At 41.4% G+C, this 20,369-nt stretch overlaps 1 protein-coding gene across 2 annotated transcripts in view; it reads left to right on the forward strand.

The window, feature by feature from the left end:
* Positions 1-7,004: 7,004 nt before the first annotated feature.
* The window catches only part of slit1b (slit homolog 1b (Drosophila)), a 76,175-nt gene continuing 62,810 nt past the window's right edge, over positions 7,005-20,369 (forward strand). The window contains exons 1-2 of one of the 2 annotated variants that reach the window (XM_039800816.1): positions 7,005-7,117; positions 7,712-8,086. In XM_039800816.1, the coding sequence (XP_039656750.1) occupies positions 7,116-7,117; positions 7,712-8,086 (377 nt within the window). In that variant the 5' untranslated portion in view covers positions 7,005-7,115. Of the gene's footprint in view, positions 7,118-7,277; positions 8,087-20,369 lie in introns of those variants that run through there. The other variant, XM_039800826.1, reaches the window with a different exon arrangement.

Raw genomic sequence — 20,369 nt, forward strand, 5'->3', positions numbered from 1 at the left:
CCTTTTTCTCGTTTTTCTAGTGGAAATGCTGTTTTATATTTGAAGCAACTTAAGTCTGTCTGTTGGGCATCAGTTTTTTAGTTTTTCTCTTTACGGAAATGTGAAACATTTTAGTTACTGATCTCTACTTATTTTCTGTACATGCTCACTGATGAGTTCTTCTATACACTGAGGAAAACAGAATTACAGAAAGTTAAATGTGACAAAAGTGGGTGGGATTTAAGTACTTGAACTTAAACTTTACCTGAATGGTTATTTGCACTTTATTTCCTTTTTTAATTAGACGGGAAGAAACATCACTTTTACAAGGTTTTATTGGGTTATCGGCCTCCTCATTTGTCCAGGCACAATTCTTCCAGTGTCCCAATGAACTCATCTGTGAGTGTTGTACCTGCTGGTTCAAACTGTGGTAACCTTTGTTTGTTTTCTGTATTTTAGTGTAAAATAAGTTAACCTTGTACAGTACATTGGATTCCTTGGCGAAACGAACGCTTCGGATTAAAACTTTTTTGTTTCCTAAAGAGTCTGTTTCAGTGTTTCAATTGATTTCATTGTATTTTTTTAATTTTCCAGTGTTTACGCTACAGTATGTTGTCTGTATGAGAAGAAAATTGCCCATGAGAACCTTATACTGTAACAAATGAGTACCTATGACAAGGATTTACATCAATGCGTTACTTCGGTTTCCCACTAGAGGGTGATATCAGATAACTTTAGTGGTGGAAGTCTGATTCAAAAATATCACTAAGACATAATGGTTTCTTGTGTCCTAAAAGCCCTCACAAGCCAGACGTACAATAAATTCTGTCATTTGTCATGTATTAAATCTTTGATTCATTTTTATCTTGTAATAAGACAGCCATGTTCAGAGTTGCAGCTATGCTTTTGTTTTTATATTGGAGTTTTAATTATCATTTTCTCGGTTGCCCATCTTGATAGCTCCTGTTTATCAATATTTAAACATAATTATAAGAATTGCAAGATCAAATTTTTACATGTTACCCATTGAGAAACTCTCTTTCTCCCTTCCTTAGGAAGGTCAGAGGTCAGACTCAACCAGTGAGGCGTCCCAGGAGCTGGTAGGGATTCAGCAGTGCAGTCAGGGTGATTCCTCTGGTTTAAACCTCCGAACCTACTTCTACTTGTAATTAAGTAAATAAATACACATCTCTAGAAAACAAAGAACAATGCCAATATCTGTTAAAGCTTTAGTCGTCATTTTTTTAATAATAATGAATGTCCATTACATTCAAGCCATTGCCAAATGAGTTGCTACAAAGCAAATTAAGACTATCGACTCCACACAACTCTCTTTCTCAGTATGGCTATGATTAGAAATTGGCGTCGTCCGGCGACGCTCTATTTCTATACCACTAACAAGGCTCAAAATGTCACCACACTTCAATGGTAGCATAATAAGGGTCCCCTCATGTAAACCAAAGCAATGAGAACTTCTTAAGTGTACAGACAGTTTATTAAAAAGATAGATTAAAAAGACGGTAGCGTTCATGATTACATGTGGATGCCGTCTTGGAAAACAGCCATTCTGGAAGCTAGAGACACATTTGATTAGCATGAAAAAATGTCCCAGAGAACTTTCGACTCGGTACACATATGTTATTAACCCCTAGGACCTCTTCTGAAGAGTCCATGTTTTTTTTTTATTAATCCTCATTGCCTCCTTGGCTACTAGCAACTGAGTGGAGGAGGGATGGGGGTGGTGCGCGATCACGGAGGGCTTGTATCATGTGGATGCACCGACAGTATTTTTGTCATTACTTAGAATTCCTCATGGGGGCGACAGAAACTCTCACTATAACTTTAAGCACAGTTATAGTATTAACTAAATATCTATGGATGCCTATTTCTTGAAGCAACAGTACTACAAAATTACCAGTGTAGTGTATATTATGTTATAATATACACACATATAAGCAATACATGAAAATATATTGGATATTTTGTGAAGAGTAAGATGTTTATTTTTTTTATGATTATTTTCTGGGCTTTCTAGGCCTTCATTAATAGGCTGAAGACATGAAAGGGGAGAGAGAGGGGGAACGACATGCAGCAAAGGGCGCACGCTCCACCAGGTGAGCTACCCAGGCGCCCGAAGAGTAAGATTTTGATGCAGTTACACAGTAAAACAACATTTCACTGAGGTGTACATTGACGTGACATTACCAGCACACAACATTCTCCTTTTAGCTATTTAGATTTTGTTGTCAGAACTAAGCCCAACACCACAATATGATTGTTTTTCGTACTCTCTTAATTTCTGTGCTGAAGCTCATCTGGTTTTAGGCACTTTAATGCAACTTAAAAATCAAATGTACACAAGTAGAACTCACCAGATCTTAATTTTTATGTCACCCATAAATTGATAATAAACACAAAACTTTACTCAGAATTCCGATTAGTACAATTGCTTGTTTTGTGCGACAGTCCAAAAACTAGTGGTGGAATGTAACTAAGTACTGCACTTAAGTACAAATTTGAAGTTCTTGTGCTTTACTTGAGTCTTTTCTTTTCATGCCACTTTCTACTTCTACTCCGCTACATTTCAGAGAGAAATATTGTACTTTTTACTCCACTACATTAATCTGACCGCTTCAGTTACTAGTTACTTTATAAATTAAGACTTTTTCACACAAAACACATGTAGTTTATTATATACAATGTTGTATTATAAATTAAACTACCAAACAATATATAGACCTACAAGGACAGCTGAAATGATTAGCCAATCATTTTTGTTGTTTGACCGAACTGTTTGGATCGTTTCCAGATTGTAACGTGAGTGGATTCTTTTGCTTTTGAGTACTTTTAGTACTTTAAGTACATTTTCCTGATGATGTCTACAGTTGTGTTCAAAATACTAGCAGTCCAACATCCCTAACCTCATAAATCCAATGGTAGTGATATTTCTTCATGGCAGATAATTTACTACTAAGTGTTGCAGAGTCATAGAAAACAAACAGTCATGACATGCTGCTCATTCTGTAAAATTTAATCTGTAATTGAAAGGGGCATGTTCAAAAATAATAGCAGTGTTGTGTTCACCTTAGTGAGGTGATTGATATATATTTAAGGAAGGAAATAAGCAAATGTGCATGCTGGTTATAGTGCATTTCACACTGAAATACTCAGCAAAATGGGTCGTTCCAGTCATTGCTCTGAGGAACAGCAGACTTTGATTAAAAAGTTGATTGGAGAGAGGAAAACACATAAAGAAGTGCAAAAAACTATAGGCTGCTCAGCCAAAATGATTTCAAATGCCTTGAAATGGCATCCAAAGCCTGAACGACGTGGGAAAAAACGGTCAACTACCATTCGAAGGGTTCGAAGAATAGCCAAAATGGCAAAGGCTCAACCAATGATCAGCTCCAGGAAAATCAAAGAAGACTTAAAGTTACCTGTGAGTACTGTTACGATCAGAAGAAGGCTATGTGAAGCAAAGCTATCAGCTAGAATCCCCCGCAAAGTCCCATTGCTGAAGAAAAGACATGTACTGGATAGGTTGAAATTTGCCAAAGGACACATTGACTGGCCAAAGGAGAATTCTGTGGACTGATGAGAGCAAAATTGTTCTTTTTGGGTCTAGGGGCCGCAGACAGTTTGTCCGACGACCCCCATGCACTGAATTCAAGCCACAGTACTGTGAAAACAGTAAAGCATGGTGGTGCAAAAATCATGTTATGGGGATGTTTCTCATGCTGTGGTGTTTGGCCTATTTATCACATACCAGGGATCATGGATCAGTTTCAATACATCAAAATACTTGAAGAGGTCATGTTGTCTTATGCTGAAGAGGAAATGCCTTTGAAATGGGTCTTTCAACAAGACAATGACCCAAAACCCACCGGTAAGCGAGCAAAGTCTTGGTTCTAGATGAACAAGATCGATGTTATGGAGTGGCCAGCCCAATCCCCAGACCTCAATCCCATAGGTGACATCAAACATGCTGTTTCTGAGGCAAATCCCAGTAATGCAGAGGAACTGTGGAATATAGTGCAATCGTCCTGGGCTGGAATACCTGTTCACAGGTGCCAGAAGTTGGTTGACTCCATGCAACACAGATGTGAAGCAGTTCTCAGAAATAATGGTTATGCAACTAAATATTAGTGCAGTGATTCAAAGTAAAGCAAACCATTGAGACATTTTTCAGTTTATACAGTAAATGTTTGAGTTTGTAAAGAAAAATCCAAATACTGCTGTTTTTTTGAACAGCCTAACATTCCTTTTTCTTCACTTTCTGGTATAATGTATAACACAAACTTGATCAATTTTGGTCATGTTTTGATTTGGAATTGAATGTGCAGTGTTCCCAATGCATTGATATTATGGAATTAAAAGCTATTCTAAGGATTTTGAGTATTATTCACTTTTTTAAAACACTGCTATTATTCTGAACACAACTCTACATACTTTGACTTAAGTAACATTTTCAATGCTGGACTTTTACTTGTAACAGTATTTTTACAGTGTTGTATTTGCTATTAACGGTACTTTAACTTAAGTAAGGGATCTAAATACTTGTTCCACCACTGCTAAAACCCTTTATTTTACCGGCATGTAAGACAGAATATAGCAGCACATCCTTAAAGTTTGAGAATCTGAAACTTGTCAATGGTTGATATTTTTATCGGCCTCAAAATAGTCAATACATTTCTCAATTAATCAACTGATTGTTTCCGCTCTAGAAATGTCCGCCAGCTGAATGAATTAAGGTGCCATGCCAGAACATTAAAGTGCTCATATTATGCTTTTTGGCTTTTCCCCTTTTCTTTATTGTGTTCTATATCTTTTTGGGCACGTTATAGGTTTACAAAGTGAAAAAGCCAAATGTCCCCCCCAAAGGGACTTACCATCTCCAACAGAAAACACTGTTCACCAACTGCTCCAAACAGCTCTATTGTAGTCCAGCCTTTACTTCAGAGACAGACGTGGTCACTTTGTAACACATGTTATAATGCTCGCCTAGCTGCTAGCATGGCACGCCCTCATACTCTGCTTCTGACTGGCTAGTAGTACTTACTGAGCATGTGCGACTCCCAACAAAGATGGAACAGAAGTGAGACGCCTCACTCTGTAGCTAAAACAGAGAGCTCAACACACAGGGTGAATAGAGGAGCTGCAGCAATGTGCAGTACAACAAAAATATGGTGTTATTTGAAAATTAAACCACGTAAACCTATTCTGGTACAACCTCTAAATACAATTATGAACCTGAAAATGAGCATAATATGAGCACTTTAAACAATATCTTAACATTATATTTTTCATCGCACCTGCACTCGACAATAGTGGGATGTGTGCATATTGTCTTAAAAATTACCAGGAGGACATTTGGCATTTATTTTATCTGGTGTCTGATCATAATAACCCAAATTATTTATTTATTATTACCGGCATTGCTAATTTGTCAGTAGAAAAGTCTTCTCTTGTTTTTTGGGCCAAATGATATTAAATGCAGGAAGATGATCTGAAGGTTTTGTGAATTGACGCGTTTGAGACCAAAGCATCTGGTCTGCCGTTTCAGAAATCAATTCAGACGCGTCTGGAGTAAAAGACCCACCCCCCACCTCATCACCCACCCCTGCCTCAGAAGCTATTATGTCCCCAGAAATAAGGGGGTCCACCCCCAGGGAGATGTCAACATCTCGTCCCTTCCTTTGTTGCTGATTATCGCCCGAATGAGTCATTCAATTCAGCTGCAGCAGGGGCCAATTTGTTTTCCATCACTTCTAAAAAGCGCCTGGTTAAATTAACCCGTCAGACTGAGTCTGCAGGGAGAAGACAAAGTGAGGCCACAAGCAATAATCACTCATGTATGGTGGTAAATAAAAAGCTTCGCAAACTGTGCCCTCCAGTTGTTGATCATCATCCTGCAAACAAACGCTGCATCAAATCTGTTCAGTGAAAAAATGTAATTACAGTGCACTGCACATATCCGCATTATAAAGGTGTGATTAGGCAATGGTTAGGGTTAGGTGCCTTGAAGTTGACGGTCGCAGCGCTGCCTTGAAGTCGACTTTGGGGGCTTAAAACACCATCGAGCCATTATAAATTGTACAAATCCAGAATGATGTAGTGACAAGTTTGAAAACTGCTCCAAAACAAATCATCAAAAAAGAAAAAGTTGGGCGGCTCACGCTGCTATCCTTCCAAACTATCGTACAGTTTTTTTTTGCGATGTCAGGGTCAGTCGATTAATTGATCGATTGGCAGAGAGTCACAAGTCCAAATAGTTGCAGGGTTAAGCTTTCGCAAATGTGATTATTTGCTGCTTTTTCTTTTGTATCGATGTAAATTCATTCAACATTTTTGAATTTTGGTTGGACAAAATAAGCAATTTGAAGGTATCACTTTGAGCCCTAGAAAATTGTGTTAATTTTTACTACTCTGGCAATTTACGGCCCAAAAAGGTAGTAAACTCCTTTAGTGGTAGGCTTAGCTTTCACTGGCTTTACCCTCCACCACGCTCTTGGTGGTGATTCAGATGTTTTTTTCTTCTCCTCTCTTTTTCTCGGTAATATGGCAATCACAAAAGCTGAAGCTGGCGTTTCTGTGAAGATAAAAAAAAAAAAAACTCAGCCACACTCCATTTGAATTTCAGAGCCTTGCCAGTGAATTCATAAAAGACTTCTGAGTAAGCTCTGTGGCAGCTTATGGCATTCCAGTTATGCCAGTCTCACAAGAAACCCCCCCCTTCCCCACCAACCCAAGTTCCTGCAGCCCCGGGGGGCTCTCTTGGCACTGAGCTGTGGCAAAAAAATGTTATCTCATTTAACAGCAGAACTCCCTCCCTTGCTTCTTTAATTTCACATTTACATTTTTTTCTTTCCACAAATTGTTTCTCCATTTCTGTCCTCTCGTTTTCGCTGGGGCTTCTCGGTCGAATGCTTCAGTGTGATCACCATTTCCTCTCTCCCTCTCTCTCTCTCTCTCTCTCTTCTCATCATGTCCCTGCAGCCTTGGGCTCTTTTCTTTTCCAAGGGAAGAGAGCGCATGTGGGCGAGAGTGATAGACAAACACAGGGAGAGGGGAAGAGAGAGAGAAAAAGGCTGCCGTCACTGGAGGTGGTGGCTCCCGCTACTGCTGTCACTGAATAGATGTGAGTTCACTCTGGGTGCTGCTGCTGCTGTGTGTGTGTGTGTGTGTTTGTGTGTGTGTGTGTGTGTGTGTGTGTGTGTGTGTGTGTGTGTGTGTGTGTGTGTACATGTGTGACTGGAGGGGGGTGGTGGTGGCGTGGGAGGAGTCTCGGTGCTGTTATTTGTAAAAGCTTTTGATGGATGATTGCTCTGTGTGTGTGTGAGATAGAGGGAGTGAGGGAGTCCCCCCCTTTCCTTTTTTTTTCTCTAGTGGCTCACTGTTCAGTGCACAATGACTCAATGAAAAGTGGAGGGGAGAGGCAAACACACTGTACGGCTGCACGAGAGAGAGAGAGAGAGAGCAGAGAACACAGGAGAGTAGAAGAAGAGACGCCAATTGGAAGGAGCTCTAAAGCCGGGGACAAGAAGAAGAAGAAGACGATATACTTGTCTCCCTCCCACCCCCCCCGTCTGTCTTTCTCTCTCTGAAAGGCCACTTTGGCATCAAGTGGCAGCCGTTCAGTCCGAGCTAAACTTCACCTGACTGTGCTGCTGCTTGTCTCAGCCTCTCTCAAGCATTTTACTCATTGTACTTTAAGCATTTTCGTCCACTTTAGGAGGGGGTTGTACTCCTGGTGGTGCCGGTGGTCAGTCATCCCTGGGAGAAGGATGGTAAAGGAGGGGATAGGATCTGTCGGCTGCTTTCTGCAGCGTGCTGGAGTGCCGCAGGAGAGCAGGATGCCTCCCGGGAGAAGCAGGGATGGAGCTGGGTCAGGAGGCTGCGGGACGGCAGCGTTGGCAGCGGCCCCGGGTCGGGCTCTTCGGTCTGGGCTGCGGACGACGCTGGCGTGGGGCGTCCTGGCGCTGGTGGCAGGATGGGGAGGCGTGGAGGCTTGCCCAACTCCCTGCAGCTGCTTGGGGAACACGGTGGACTGCCATGGCCTGGGGATCCACTCCGTACCCAGAAACATCCCCAGAGGGACCGAGAGGCTGTGAGTACTCGTACACTTGACCACGTGTGTGTTCATATTTGTCTATACTTCTGGGGACCATATGATCACAGAGGGGAATTATTCAAAGTGACGCCATGTCACTGTTTCTCAATAAAAGGAGGCTTTTAAATCTGGGTCCACGGTCAAGATCCAGTTTAAGGTTTGGTTTAGGGTATGAAGGTCCTCACAAGTATCGTAAAGCATGCATGTATCTGATGGATGTGTCTGTGAAAAACAGAGGAAGAGAAAGGAGGGGTTTCATGTTTGTTTGTGTAGGTGGAAATGAGTCTGTAGTTGTCAATTTAATTATCAGTGCGAGTCACCCTGTTTGAAGTAATTTCATACTATCCCTTGTGTGTATTTTGTCTGTGTGTGCTTTGTGTGTCATTCCTTGTTTGTTGCAGTGCCTCTTCTCTTCATGCTCCTTCCAGCTCTCTTTACCGGTAGTCTGTTTAACTATACTATATATCACACACAATCTCTCACACACACAAACACACACACACACACACACACACACACACACACACACACACCACACACACACACACACACACACACACACTTTGACTCTCCACTTGACTCGCAGGATTTAGAGTGCAGCATTATTTTGCAACATCATTGCTCTTTCCTGCAATTTTTTCTGAATCTCCATTTTTTTTCATACTTCACATATCTCATGCACCGTGCAAATTCCTCATCACCTGTTAGTGAGAAATTCCAAGTATATCTTATTTTTCTCTCCCGCTGCTCTTTTCTTATTCCACTCTTCTCTGTATCTTTTTCATCTTATGCAGTATAACTGCAAAACCTTCAGAATAATGTAATATAATTTCATTTTATTTGTATATGTTGTTCCTGTTAAGTTGCTTTTCTTCCTTTTCAAGACAAGTCTATTTTTGAAAGTAAAAGTGTGCCCCTTATAATTTAAAATTTCTTTAATTTTGTTAAGACTGTCAAATCACTGAAGGGGGAACCAAGCCCTCATTGGCAAAATTCAGAGGGTTTCACTTACTGTAGTCTCGCTTTGCCAGACCTTCCTCCACAGCGCTGCGGAGGAGGGTCTGGCGAGGCCACACAGCGTTCCGGGATGGGAGAAAAATGTGCTCTGGTTTATTGGCATTTTTTTAAACCAATCAAAATCGTGCTGGCCGGCGCTAAGCTCCGCACGGAGCCGCTGCAAAATAGCTTCGGGAAGGAACTTGTTTTGGTGGAACGTGTGTACGTTCAAAAGTAGTTTTAGTCGTGCGAGAGAAAACTCTGATTGGACAGATAGTCTAGCTAGCTGTCTGGATTTACCCTGCAGAGATCTGAGGAGCAGTTAACCATAGTCCTCACAAATCCACCGGAGGTTAAAATGCCAACACAAAGAAAGCTGAAGGAAACGGACATTGGCAGAATTTCCTGCGGCACCGGAGCAATCCCAGAAGTGAAATGTTATAGGATATAGACTACACTTACTGTAGAAGTCAAAATATTGAGCTAGCTAACTACTGTATTCTCAGACATTCCAGATCCAATTTTCTATCCACTTTGAGAAATGACATTGCGCTTTAATCAAAAGTTACTATTTATGACTTAGAAAGACTGTTATTACTGCCCTACTGCTCTAATTTAGATGAAACCTTCAGGAATCATACACACCGAAACTAGCACTTGGAACATATTAGCACATACACCAGCTGCTCTGGCTCGGTAGGTGGTTTTCTAGGATTCCATGAGTGACTATCGCTTCCAGAGAAACGGCGAGAATGTTTTTTTTTTCCAGTAAAAAAACTAAACATGATGGTCATACCTCTTCTCTCAACGTAACGTTGCTGTGCTGCATTCTGGTGTGCTGCTGATACTGTTAGTTTCTTAATTGGTCTCTCCAGTGCCTGTTCTGCAGAGGATGTGATAGCTGGGTGCAAAGCCAAATTACCCCCTGCTATTTGTTTGTGATGTACTGCCACTACTGTTAGCTGACTGAGATATTTTGATGTGATCAGTTCTGGGAGGGAATATGCACCCTAAAAGTGGCACAAATTACAAGACATGTCACTGCCATCTTATAATCTTGCATTGGAGATTTGCCTTTAGAAACTCTTATCTTCTGACCTAAAAAAAACAACCTAATGAACATTGCAGCATTGACTGTGTGTACTGTATATAAAAAAGGAAACAATGTATCTGTTTCTGTCCCTCTCTAAGTGTATGTTTAGGGTGAACATGTATGTGTTTGTACATTTTATGTGTGTGTGTGTGTTTATTTCAGGTCCTAGAGTGCCTGTGTGTGAATAATTGATGATTGTCAGGGGTGCCAGGAGAGATACATTATCCGTCCTCCTCTCTGGTTTACTGTAGCGTGGAGAATGTTTTCCCCTCTGAGGCTGATAGCTTTATGATCAGGGATGAGGGTCAAAGAGAAATGGCCCGGAAAAAACTCTGAGCGTGCAGATCCGCTTTCTCTATTGTCTTTTTTAATAATGCTGAGATGGTAACTGTTCCTACGCGAAAGGGTTTCTTGCTACACAAAGTAATAGTAACTGACAGAGTGGAAAAACACCTGCTGTCATAACTCTTACAAATATGGATATACTGTTTAATTTAGGAGAGCAGAAAGGTGCAATTTATGTTAGGAATGTTAAAAGGAAATCATAACGTTTAACATTGTAATGCCAGGATCCATATTAGCCTGATACTGGCCCGACCCAACAGGTGTGGGATCAGACCAGCATCAGGCAAACAATGAGCATCTGGCACGCCAATTTGTCACATTATCTGCAAAACAACTGATTCTGCGTCAGGACGTATGTCGACTCCCAAATGGAAAGAATTGTGTTGCCTTGTCTTGCCTGTAAATTTACTTAGTAAATTTTATAAAACATAAAACGGAAAATAGGGTTTTGTCCACATTTGTGTAACCTTAAGAGTTCCAATACCAGGATGCACCCTAATGTGTTGTTTACATTTCTATTTCTGCACATTTTTAACCAAAAGGGACAGCTTTCGGTGATACATTTTTTCCTTTTTTAATTGAGCTAGGTTAGCAGTCAACCATTACAGTAAAGTGATGTACCAGACTGTTGTAGCTGTTCTATTATTTGCCTTTTCCCCACTTAGACATTATGTCCACATTACTGATTATTATTTATCTAAAATCTAAGTGTGAAGATATTTTGTTGAAGCACCAATTGTCAACCCTAGAATATCGCCGCAATATCGATATCGAGGTATTTGGTCAAGAATATCGTGATATCTGATTTTCTCCCTGTCGCCCAGCCCTATCTACAGAACGTGCTGTTCAGCAGTTTTCGAAGGGACTTATGTCTTCGGCAGAAAGTACTTCCAGTGTAAACTCATGGGGAGATCTGTGAACTGTCCAAAGTAACAGAGACGTTGCTTCTAGAAAGTTTTTCAACGCTACCCCAATTGAAATTCGATTCAACTCCGTTGCATTGGGATGTTGACAGAAATTTCAGAGACAGTTATCTCCAAACCTTCATATGCATTTTTGTGATTTGTATGAATTTTAAAAAAGAAGACCTACACTAGAGAATGACCAATGACTGGTTACTCAGTTACTCAGTGCATGTAAACAGCCAGTGTGACCTCCCAGAGCTCTAGCATTCTACCACCCTGTAGACTCAGACAGGCTCTGCGCTGCGGTGGAGAGGAGCAACTCATTAAATAGCTATTTGTTAAAGGGCTTGTCGCCCAATTAGCATGTAAAGTGATCTGAGTGTGTGTGTCAGCTGGACAGCTAGCCACAGGGAGAGAGAGAGAGAGAGAGAGAGAGAGAGAGAGAGAGAGAGAGAAAAAAAAAAAAAAGTGTGAGAGAGATGTGTGTGTGTGTGTGTGTGTGTGTGTGTGTGTGTGTGTGTGTGTGTGTGTGTGTGTGTGTGTGTGTGAGAGAGACAGAGTGTGTGTACAGTATTCCCTGGGAGACAGGCAGCAATAAGAGGGTCATTTATCAAGGTGACTGCACCAGTCAAACTAAACACCCCCCTCCTCTTTGGATTGTCATGGCAACGCTGAAAAATGGATGTCCCTTTGGGCCCTGATGAGCAGGGTTATTTGAGCCGAGAATGAAACGTGGAAAGTGTGTGAAAAAGAGAGAGAGAGAGAGAGAGAGAGCGCATATCTGTGAAGCATGCTCATGAGTGTACTGGCTGCGTTTGGATTAAAAAGTCAAACCTGAAACAAAATCAGGAAGAGGAAATCTTTAAACAAACACACACACGTAACAGTGGAGAGAGTGAGAAAGTGGAGGTTGAGGTTTGTGTGTGCGTGTGTGCGTTTGCAACACACAGCAGTCTGTCACAATTGGAAAAAAAACTGACTCTCAGACTGTTTCTGCTTATTTCTGTTTCTGGATTCCTCATTATATAAATTGGGCATGATTCATTGAGAAAAATATTAGTCAAGCTACACGCGTGTGTGTTCCTAAGTATTTGTGTGTGTGTGTGTGTCATTATATGTAGCTGCCAGTGAGGGAACTCATTGACTGTGTAGAGGATTAGCACAAAAATACACACAGAGACACAAAGCACACTTATAAGGACATTGCATTGACTTTATGTTATTTCCCTGGAGAGTTAACCTGACCTTAACCCTAAAATGTAATGGTTCACCTCATGGGGACCCACGTTTTTGTCCCCAAATAGGCGGAAGGTCCCATTATGTGGTTATTACAGTGCCAGTTTTTCTGAGAACGTGTTCACCTCTTTCTCCTTTAAATTCTAAGTTGAGAGTGAGAACAAATCAAACTCTACTCCAGTTATTACGTACTATATCATCTTTATTTTGCGATGAACTGAAGTGCAGAAGTGCAACTGAGCTCCTCAAATCTTTATTTTAGATTTAAGATTAAGATTAATTGATTAGTTGTCAACTCTTAAATTAATCGCCAACTATTTTGATAATCGGTTAGTCGGTTTGAGTAATTTTTTAAGACAAAAGAAAAAATTCTTTGATTCCAGCTTCTTAAATGTGAATAATTTCTAGTTTCTTCTCGCCTCTGTGAGAAGAAACTGAATATCTTTGGGAGTTGACAAAACAAGACATTTGAGCACATCATCTTGGGCTTTTGGGAAACACTGATCCAAATTTTCTGACATTTTATAGACCAAACAACTAATCGACTAATCGTGAAAATAATCAACAGATTAATCGACTATGAAAACGATCGTTAGTTGCAGCCCTACTTAATTTAATTCAGAATGACCGTCAAGGACTGTAAATGGAGATTAATTTTTTTTTTGTCTCACTGGTGATGACAAGCGACAAAGACCTCACCTAGTTTTTAAATGCACACAGCATTTTTAAAGCCCAGTTTGAAAAACTCAGGAACATGACTTCCTGAAACAGTGTCCAGGTTACTCAGGATGATCCACAGACCTCTCTGTGAACATTTGTGATTGGAAACTTGGAAACTGTCCACAGTGAGCCCTGTGGTTTGTCCTGAGTAACCTGGACATTGTCTCTGGAATGACATGCTGATGTTACTTTTTCAAATAGTGCTGGTAGGCAGTAGCCTAGAAATCTAGACGCACCAGCGGCAGCAAATGTAATTTGCAGCCAGGGTCAGTCTAGAAATTGGACCTGGAAAAAACAAATTCTGGTCAGGCCAATCACATCGTGTATAGAGTCGGTGGGCGGGCTTGACATAAGGACGGCAGAGTTGTTGAAAACAAAGAAGATGGCTGCTGCTGGCGAACAACAGTCTTTCGAATCGGCTTTGGCCGCAACTCCGGAAGACTTGGAGTTAAGCACTGAAGTCATTCTTAAAAAACGGCAAAAGTTGAATCTATCAACTAGCGTTGCTCTGGTTGGCTATGAGTGCAGAGGGTATTTGAAAGACAGCCGTTTATCCCGCCCCTCGGATTGAGCCCTGCCAATGGTGAGTTCCCAGACCCAACATCTGGATGTGGGTCTGGCTTGTCAGGCTAGGTAGGCAGACAAACACCTCCATGTTTTGAGATCATTTTAGTACCTTAAAAGCTCGGAAAACTTCCAGTGGTCCTAGATATCACTAGGTGTAAGTGGGAAAAACACTTGCATTAATAAATTAGAATCATTTTTCAATTTTTTGTTGTTGTAAAGTAGCTGAATTCATTATTTTCTTCAAGTAGCTGCATTATTTTCTTCCGTTTCATTATCACTTACCTATCCCTGTCTCACGCGTTCACGCACACACACATGCACGCACACATGCACAAACACACACGCACCTCATTTCTCAGTTTCAATAGCAAAGACTGCCACCTCAGCTTCTCCCACTGTCTCTTTCTCTGTCCGTCTCTTATAATCATCTTACCATTTCCCCTTGCAACCTCTCAGTGGGAAAGATGCCACTAATGAAGTGTTATTAGACGTGTGTGTGTGTGTGTGTGTGTGTGTTGTGTGTGTGTGTGTGTGTGTGTGTGTGTGTGGTCGCTAATAGTCACATCCACTGTGCTGCAGCTGTGATGAGGAGAGTGAACAGGAGAAGGCAAAGAAGGGAGCAGGAGGAGGAACAGGGGAGGAAGAGTTGTTTAAGGCTGTCAGGGGAAGAGGAAGAAGAGGGGAGGTGAACATCAAAGAGGAGAACCGGGGAGGTGAATGATAATGATGAGAACGAAGTGTGATAGAGGGGAGGAACAGTAAGGTGATGGTAATAACTACGGCTGCTTTTACATCTGCAGTGCAGTCTCGTGTTGACTTGGTAATAATTCACACAGCAGATTTCTGTAGTTTTCTTTCCCGGTCAGGAAATGACTTTGTTCAAAGCAGCAGAATATTTGCTGCCAGTCTTTGGCTCATTTACCAAGTGTCTGGGAGGGATATTGGTCATGGTCAGATCTTGGTCCAAATGAAGCACTCCAGGGCTGGTTGGAACGGTCCAGCGAAACCTCCCGCTCAGTAACTTCTCGTACTGATTGCTCTGTTCTCATGTGACCAAACAAAGGGAGAAACCACCCCAGGGTTGCACAGAATTGCTCTGAATAGGTATTCCAAAGGGTGAGTGGGAAGTGTTTGGAGCAGTTACCATGGTCTTAATAGATTTCTGTCCTTTGGTTTGTTTGGTTTGTCTGAGAATACTGCCGTTTTGATGCTAGTTTTCAGTAACCAAGATCCTGACGATGTGATTAGGATCACGGATCTGTCCACTTTCACTAAAACGCAGTGTGGTTTGTGAGAACTGAATCCAAACCAACTACAGAAACTTTTTTTTCCCCCAGATCTGAGTCTCACAAAGTCACTCATTCACGTTCAGCAGGCTCCAGATTTGTCTGTCACTGTCAGCAGCCCTCTCATCCATTTTAATGGAGACAGTCCGTCTGCGCAGTGGGGGTGCCAACGCAGGGGCTCGCGATTGTTGTGATGAAAGTGGGAACTGGACTTCCTGCATTGTATTTCATGTGTAACATGCTGTTTTTGGTCAGAATTCCTGCTTACAGCCGCCCTTTCTTTCCTTTTTTATTTTCTTTCAATTCAATTCAAACAACTTTATTCATCCCAAAAGGGCAATTCAATTTTGCAGTCAACCATTCACATATAAAGCAGACGAGAATAAACACCATTGCAATCATTCAATCAACCAACATGTCAGTAGCAGCAGGTCAACAAATGGGTAACCCAGGCAACAGCCTTTTCTTTCTTTCTTTCTTTCTTTCTTTCTTTCTTTCTTTCTTTCTTTCTTTCTTTCTTTCTTTCTTTCTTTCTTTCTTTCTTTCTTTTGTCTGTGCAGTTTTGAAGTAAAACTCATTTTTACTTCTGAAATATTAATACAATTTGGTTTGATACTGTCAAGTGCAAATGTTTTAAAAGGTTTTAAAGATCTTGTAATTATCTCTCTTTTATAATGCAACTGGGTTAAATACTTGATTATGATTGGTCAATCACGGCATTCCGCGGTCTACTATTTCTGAATAACAGACCGTTCCCGTGGACGGACTTTTGATGGTAGACTCTGGAGGACCATTTTTAAATCAATAAAATCATTTTTAAATAAATGTTGTTGCTCATACAGAGCCCATATCAATATCAGCGGCTCACAAAGGGAGAGAGAGGATGGAGGAAACGGGGATCGCTAACAGCAACAGTGCAAACAGAGCATTAGTTAGCTCCACGGTTAGCGCTAACAGCAACAGTGCAAACAGAGCATTAGTTAGCTCCACGGTTAGCGCTAACAGCAACAGTGCAAACAGAGCATTAGTTAGTTCCACGGTTAGCGCTAACAGCAACAGTGCAAACAGATCATTAGTTAGCTCCACGGTTAGCGTACTCACCGGGGCGACCTGGCTTTCGGCGGAGAGCGGTGCTTTTCAGCGGTAAAGTTAACCGTCCCAACAGAGATGCAGACAGGTAACCTCTGTGAGGCTGATTCAAGACCCCTCCACTTTGTGTCGGGGTCCTGCATCACCCTGTCAGGGTTCTAATTCGCAATTCTGGCTCACTCTACACTGTTGAAAAAGTAGGTGTGAAATTGCTGGTGCTGCACCTCTGCATTCAAATGATAATCGCTGAGCTGCTTTGATGGTTTTTGACATCTGGTACCCAGTGGTTGACCAGAAATTATAAAACAAGCTAACGGAAAAAGTCCTAAACTACACTTTCAATCTCTAAACTGTGTTTATCAGTTCTTGGCCCATCTGCTGTAACTGGGCAGAGTGGACCTCAACAAAACCAACGCACACTGAGTGAAGGTTTCTGTTTGAATTGGCTCGCTGTATTGTAAATAGGTGATGGAGCAGAAAAGTGTTGGGTTTCTATTTTGTGCAGACCAGTTGAGACTTCTCTGTAAACTATTGCTCTGTACTGTATTTGTGGTTTTGTGGGGAGGAGGATTTTGTTTATGTGTGTGTATCTTGAAATCCAGATGCTAAATTGATTAGCAGGATCAAGTTAGCTCAATGTATCCTTGAGCACAGTGTGTTAATGTTGCGGTTAATGGCAAAAACGTTGTGCTGATAATTGGTATCTTTATGTTTGACCACTTTCAAGACACGTATCATGTTTCCTCTTTGATGTTGAATGACTTGATGTTGAATGACTATACAATCTTGGATATTGTTTAAATTTGAATCGACCCTACTGATTGATTTTTTTAAATTATTATTATTATTATTATTATTATGTGGAACCCATTGTACCCAACCTATTCTCCCATTGCTCCACAGCGCTGTGGAGATAGGTCTGGCTACATGAATCGACATGTGTACTTTGTCCACAGCAATCCCGCCAATCTGTCCCAAAACCTGTTAGAGTTAGAGTAAAGATTAGTTAGATAGTAAATGCTGTAAACATAAAATTTTCTTAAACATTTACAATAATTCTCCGAATGAACCAAGCAGGCCTGCCGTGTCACACGATTCAAATTGTCTTCACAAGCCGCCTTTTGCAGCGTGTAGCTTGCTAACTCAAAGTGTGTTGTTGTTTCCCAAAGCGAAGCGATTTTGAGAACGGCTCACACGCCGGACGGCTTTATCCTGGAAATCTTCTTCCATTGATCCAGGCTATACCCAACCCGAATACAGGGATGTGGAAACACTGGGTTATATGTTCCAGGCTCATACCTGGTACACTACTGTGCATGCGCTAGGAGGATAGGTTATTAAAAGTGCTCATATTATGCTCATTTTCAGGTTCATAATTGTATTTAGAGGTTGTACCAGAATAGGTTTATGTGGTTTAATTTTCAGAAAACAGCATCTTTTTTTGTTGTACTGCACATTGCTGCAGCTCCTCTTTTCACCCTGTGTGTTGAGCTCTCTGTTTTAGCTACATAGTGAGACATCGTACTTCTGTTCCATCTTTGTTGGGAGTCGCACATGCGCAGTAAGTACTGCTAGCTAGTCAGTTGCAGAGTATGAGGGCGTGCTACAGTAGCAGAGCATTATAACGTGTGTTCCAAAGTGACCACGTTGGTCTCTGAAGTAAAGGCTGGACTTAGCAGTTGGTGAACAGTGTTTTCTGTTGGAGATGGTAAGTCTCTTTGGGGTGGACTTTGGGCTTTTTCACTTTGTAAACCTATAACAAAAAAGATATATAACACAATAAAGGAAAGGGGAAAAGCCAGAAAGCATAATATGAGCACTTTTACTTTCTGACTTGTAACTAATCTGGCTCTGTACTGAAGGGTCCAGGGTAGAGATCGATATTGTTTGAAATATTTCCAATACTAGTGCCGATATGATGTCTGAGTTTTGGTACTGATACTTAAGTAATGTTGTTTTATACCTTAGGATTGGAATCAGTGCTTCTACTCAACGTATGTCTTTCATCTTTAATTCTTTCTCTTTAACCACACCACGTATCTCATCATCTTCCTCAGTCGCCCCGCTCTCCCTCCATGTCAGATCTAACAGTGGAGAGCAGAGCTGAACATATCAACTGCCTCACTGCTCACTGAGGCTGTGTGTGTGTGTGTGTGTGTGTGTGTGCGGGACGCGTTCTGCTTTAATGAGCTATTGTTTGGCAGAGTCGCCACTCGAGGGGAGTCTGTCGCTCAGCTGACCCCTGACCCCGCCATGCTGCACAAAACTCGATTAACCACGGCGCATCAGGGCTGTATTTGTGTTCCTCTCGTCCCTCGTGTCTCTTTCCTTCTCTTCATACAACAAACAGACAAATCTTATGAGATTTTAGCAATTAGCGGGCTGATATTTTCGGACTTGGTGTTTTTCTGAGCATCCGTAACATGCTCTTACAGCGTGTGGCGATATGGCCATCGCTCGCTCTACATCTCTCCTCCGCCTCATGCTTGTTTCGCCTGTGCGGTCTAACTGTCAGGGTAATTTCACACACATCCAGGGAGTGATTCTGGACCCCCCGCCGCGACCCGTCTACATCCATCCGTCCCTCCCTCTGTCCCAGCCAATCCCATGCTACCTCCTCCTCCATCTTCAGACTGCAAAAATATTTTTTTTTTATAGTGGGATCATATTCATTGTTTCACCTTTTAAACGTGATCTCTACTCTCAAATGACATTATCTGGACTCTAGTGCAACAATCTGCTGTACAGGCTTCTGTGACATTGCCCAGATAAAAGATAAAATTACCTTTAAAGAGTGAGGCTGTGCTTTCTTGCTGCTAGAGCCAAGGCAACACAAACTTCCATGATTTTCTACCATTATTTTTGGCCAAAAATTCAACTCTATTGTAAGTTTATTAGATATGCTGGCCTCAATTACGTGCATCCATTGCTAATCCATTTTTGAAAGGAGGCAGACGTTTTCCTGTAGAGAAGAGAGGAGGACTTATTTTTGTGCATCTCTGTATCTCTAAGCTTTGAATAAAAACTAGTTGAACCTGTCGCTCTTGGGCTCCTGGAAATTATAATGAGATATTTCAGTGTTTTCCAACAATTTGTGAAAATAATTACAAATGAATTGATTATGAAAATATGTTTTACTTGCAGCCCTAGCAGAATCCGGTGTTCTCAGGGAGGACTTTCTGGTATCGGCCCGGAGGATTTGGCCCAATTCTGCTGCTTCATAGACACACAGTGTGTGCAGACACACCTGTCACACGCAAACCAAGTGGGGATTGTCCAAAGTGATTGTCCAAAAAATTCCCCCTTGTGTTACTATCGCTTCACAGCATCTGTTCAAACCGGGGAAACTTTTGTTCTAAAAAGCATATCACTGTAAGATAACCGCTCGATTTATCCAACGGCGACTGCTAGAGCCTCAAGTTATCTTCAGCTGAATGTGTTTTTGCTCAGAAAGAAGCCTGGATTTTGTCCCCCATTAATAAAATCGCAGTTTAAATGCACATAGTTTCAATGTTCATATGTGAACATGATTATTGAATTAGGATGGACTTAAAAATGTGAAACTAGCCTTTAACTACAATTTATAGAAAACTCCTGAAAGAAGGGAAACTACACTGGGGGTTCGAAAAAAAAAGAAGGGAAAAATAACTAACAGTTGAATCTGACCTATGTTTTTTGTGCAGTGCAGGGCTCATTTTACTGTTATGGACATGTATTTTTCTTTTTTTCTTCTTTGCCAGGTGTTTTCTTTGCATTTCCATTAGTCCATGTATTGATCCGGTTCACACAGCAAAACCACAACATCAGCTCTCTGCCCCCTTCTCTCTCTCTCTCTCCTTCTTTCTCTATTATACAGGACAAGGTCACACTCTGCTCCACCCTTTACAGTAGTACAGGAACATGACACTCCACACAAACACACACATACACACTCATACAGGTACACGCACAGGGCTCAGTTTACCTCTCTGTCCACAAAGCCTCGTGGGAAGAGTGACATCATCCCCTCTCTTCTTCGCAGCTGTCGATCAAAGTAGACAATG

The sequence above is a fragment of the Perca fluviatilis genome, chromosome 1 (assembly GCF_010015445.1).
Source record: "Perca fluviatilis chromosome 1, GENO_Pfluv_1.0, whole genome shotgun sequence".
Lineage (NCBI taxonomy): Eukaryota > Metazoa > Chordata > Actinopteri > Perciformes > Percidae > Perca > Perca fluviatilis.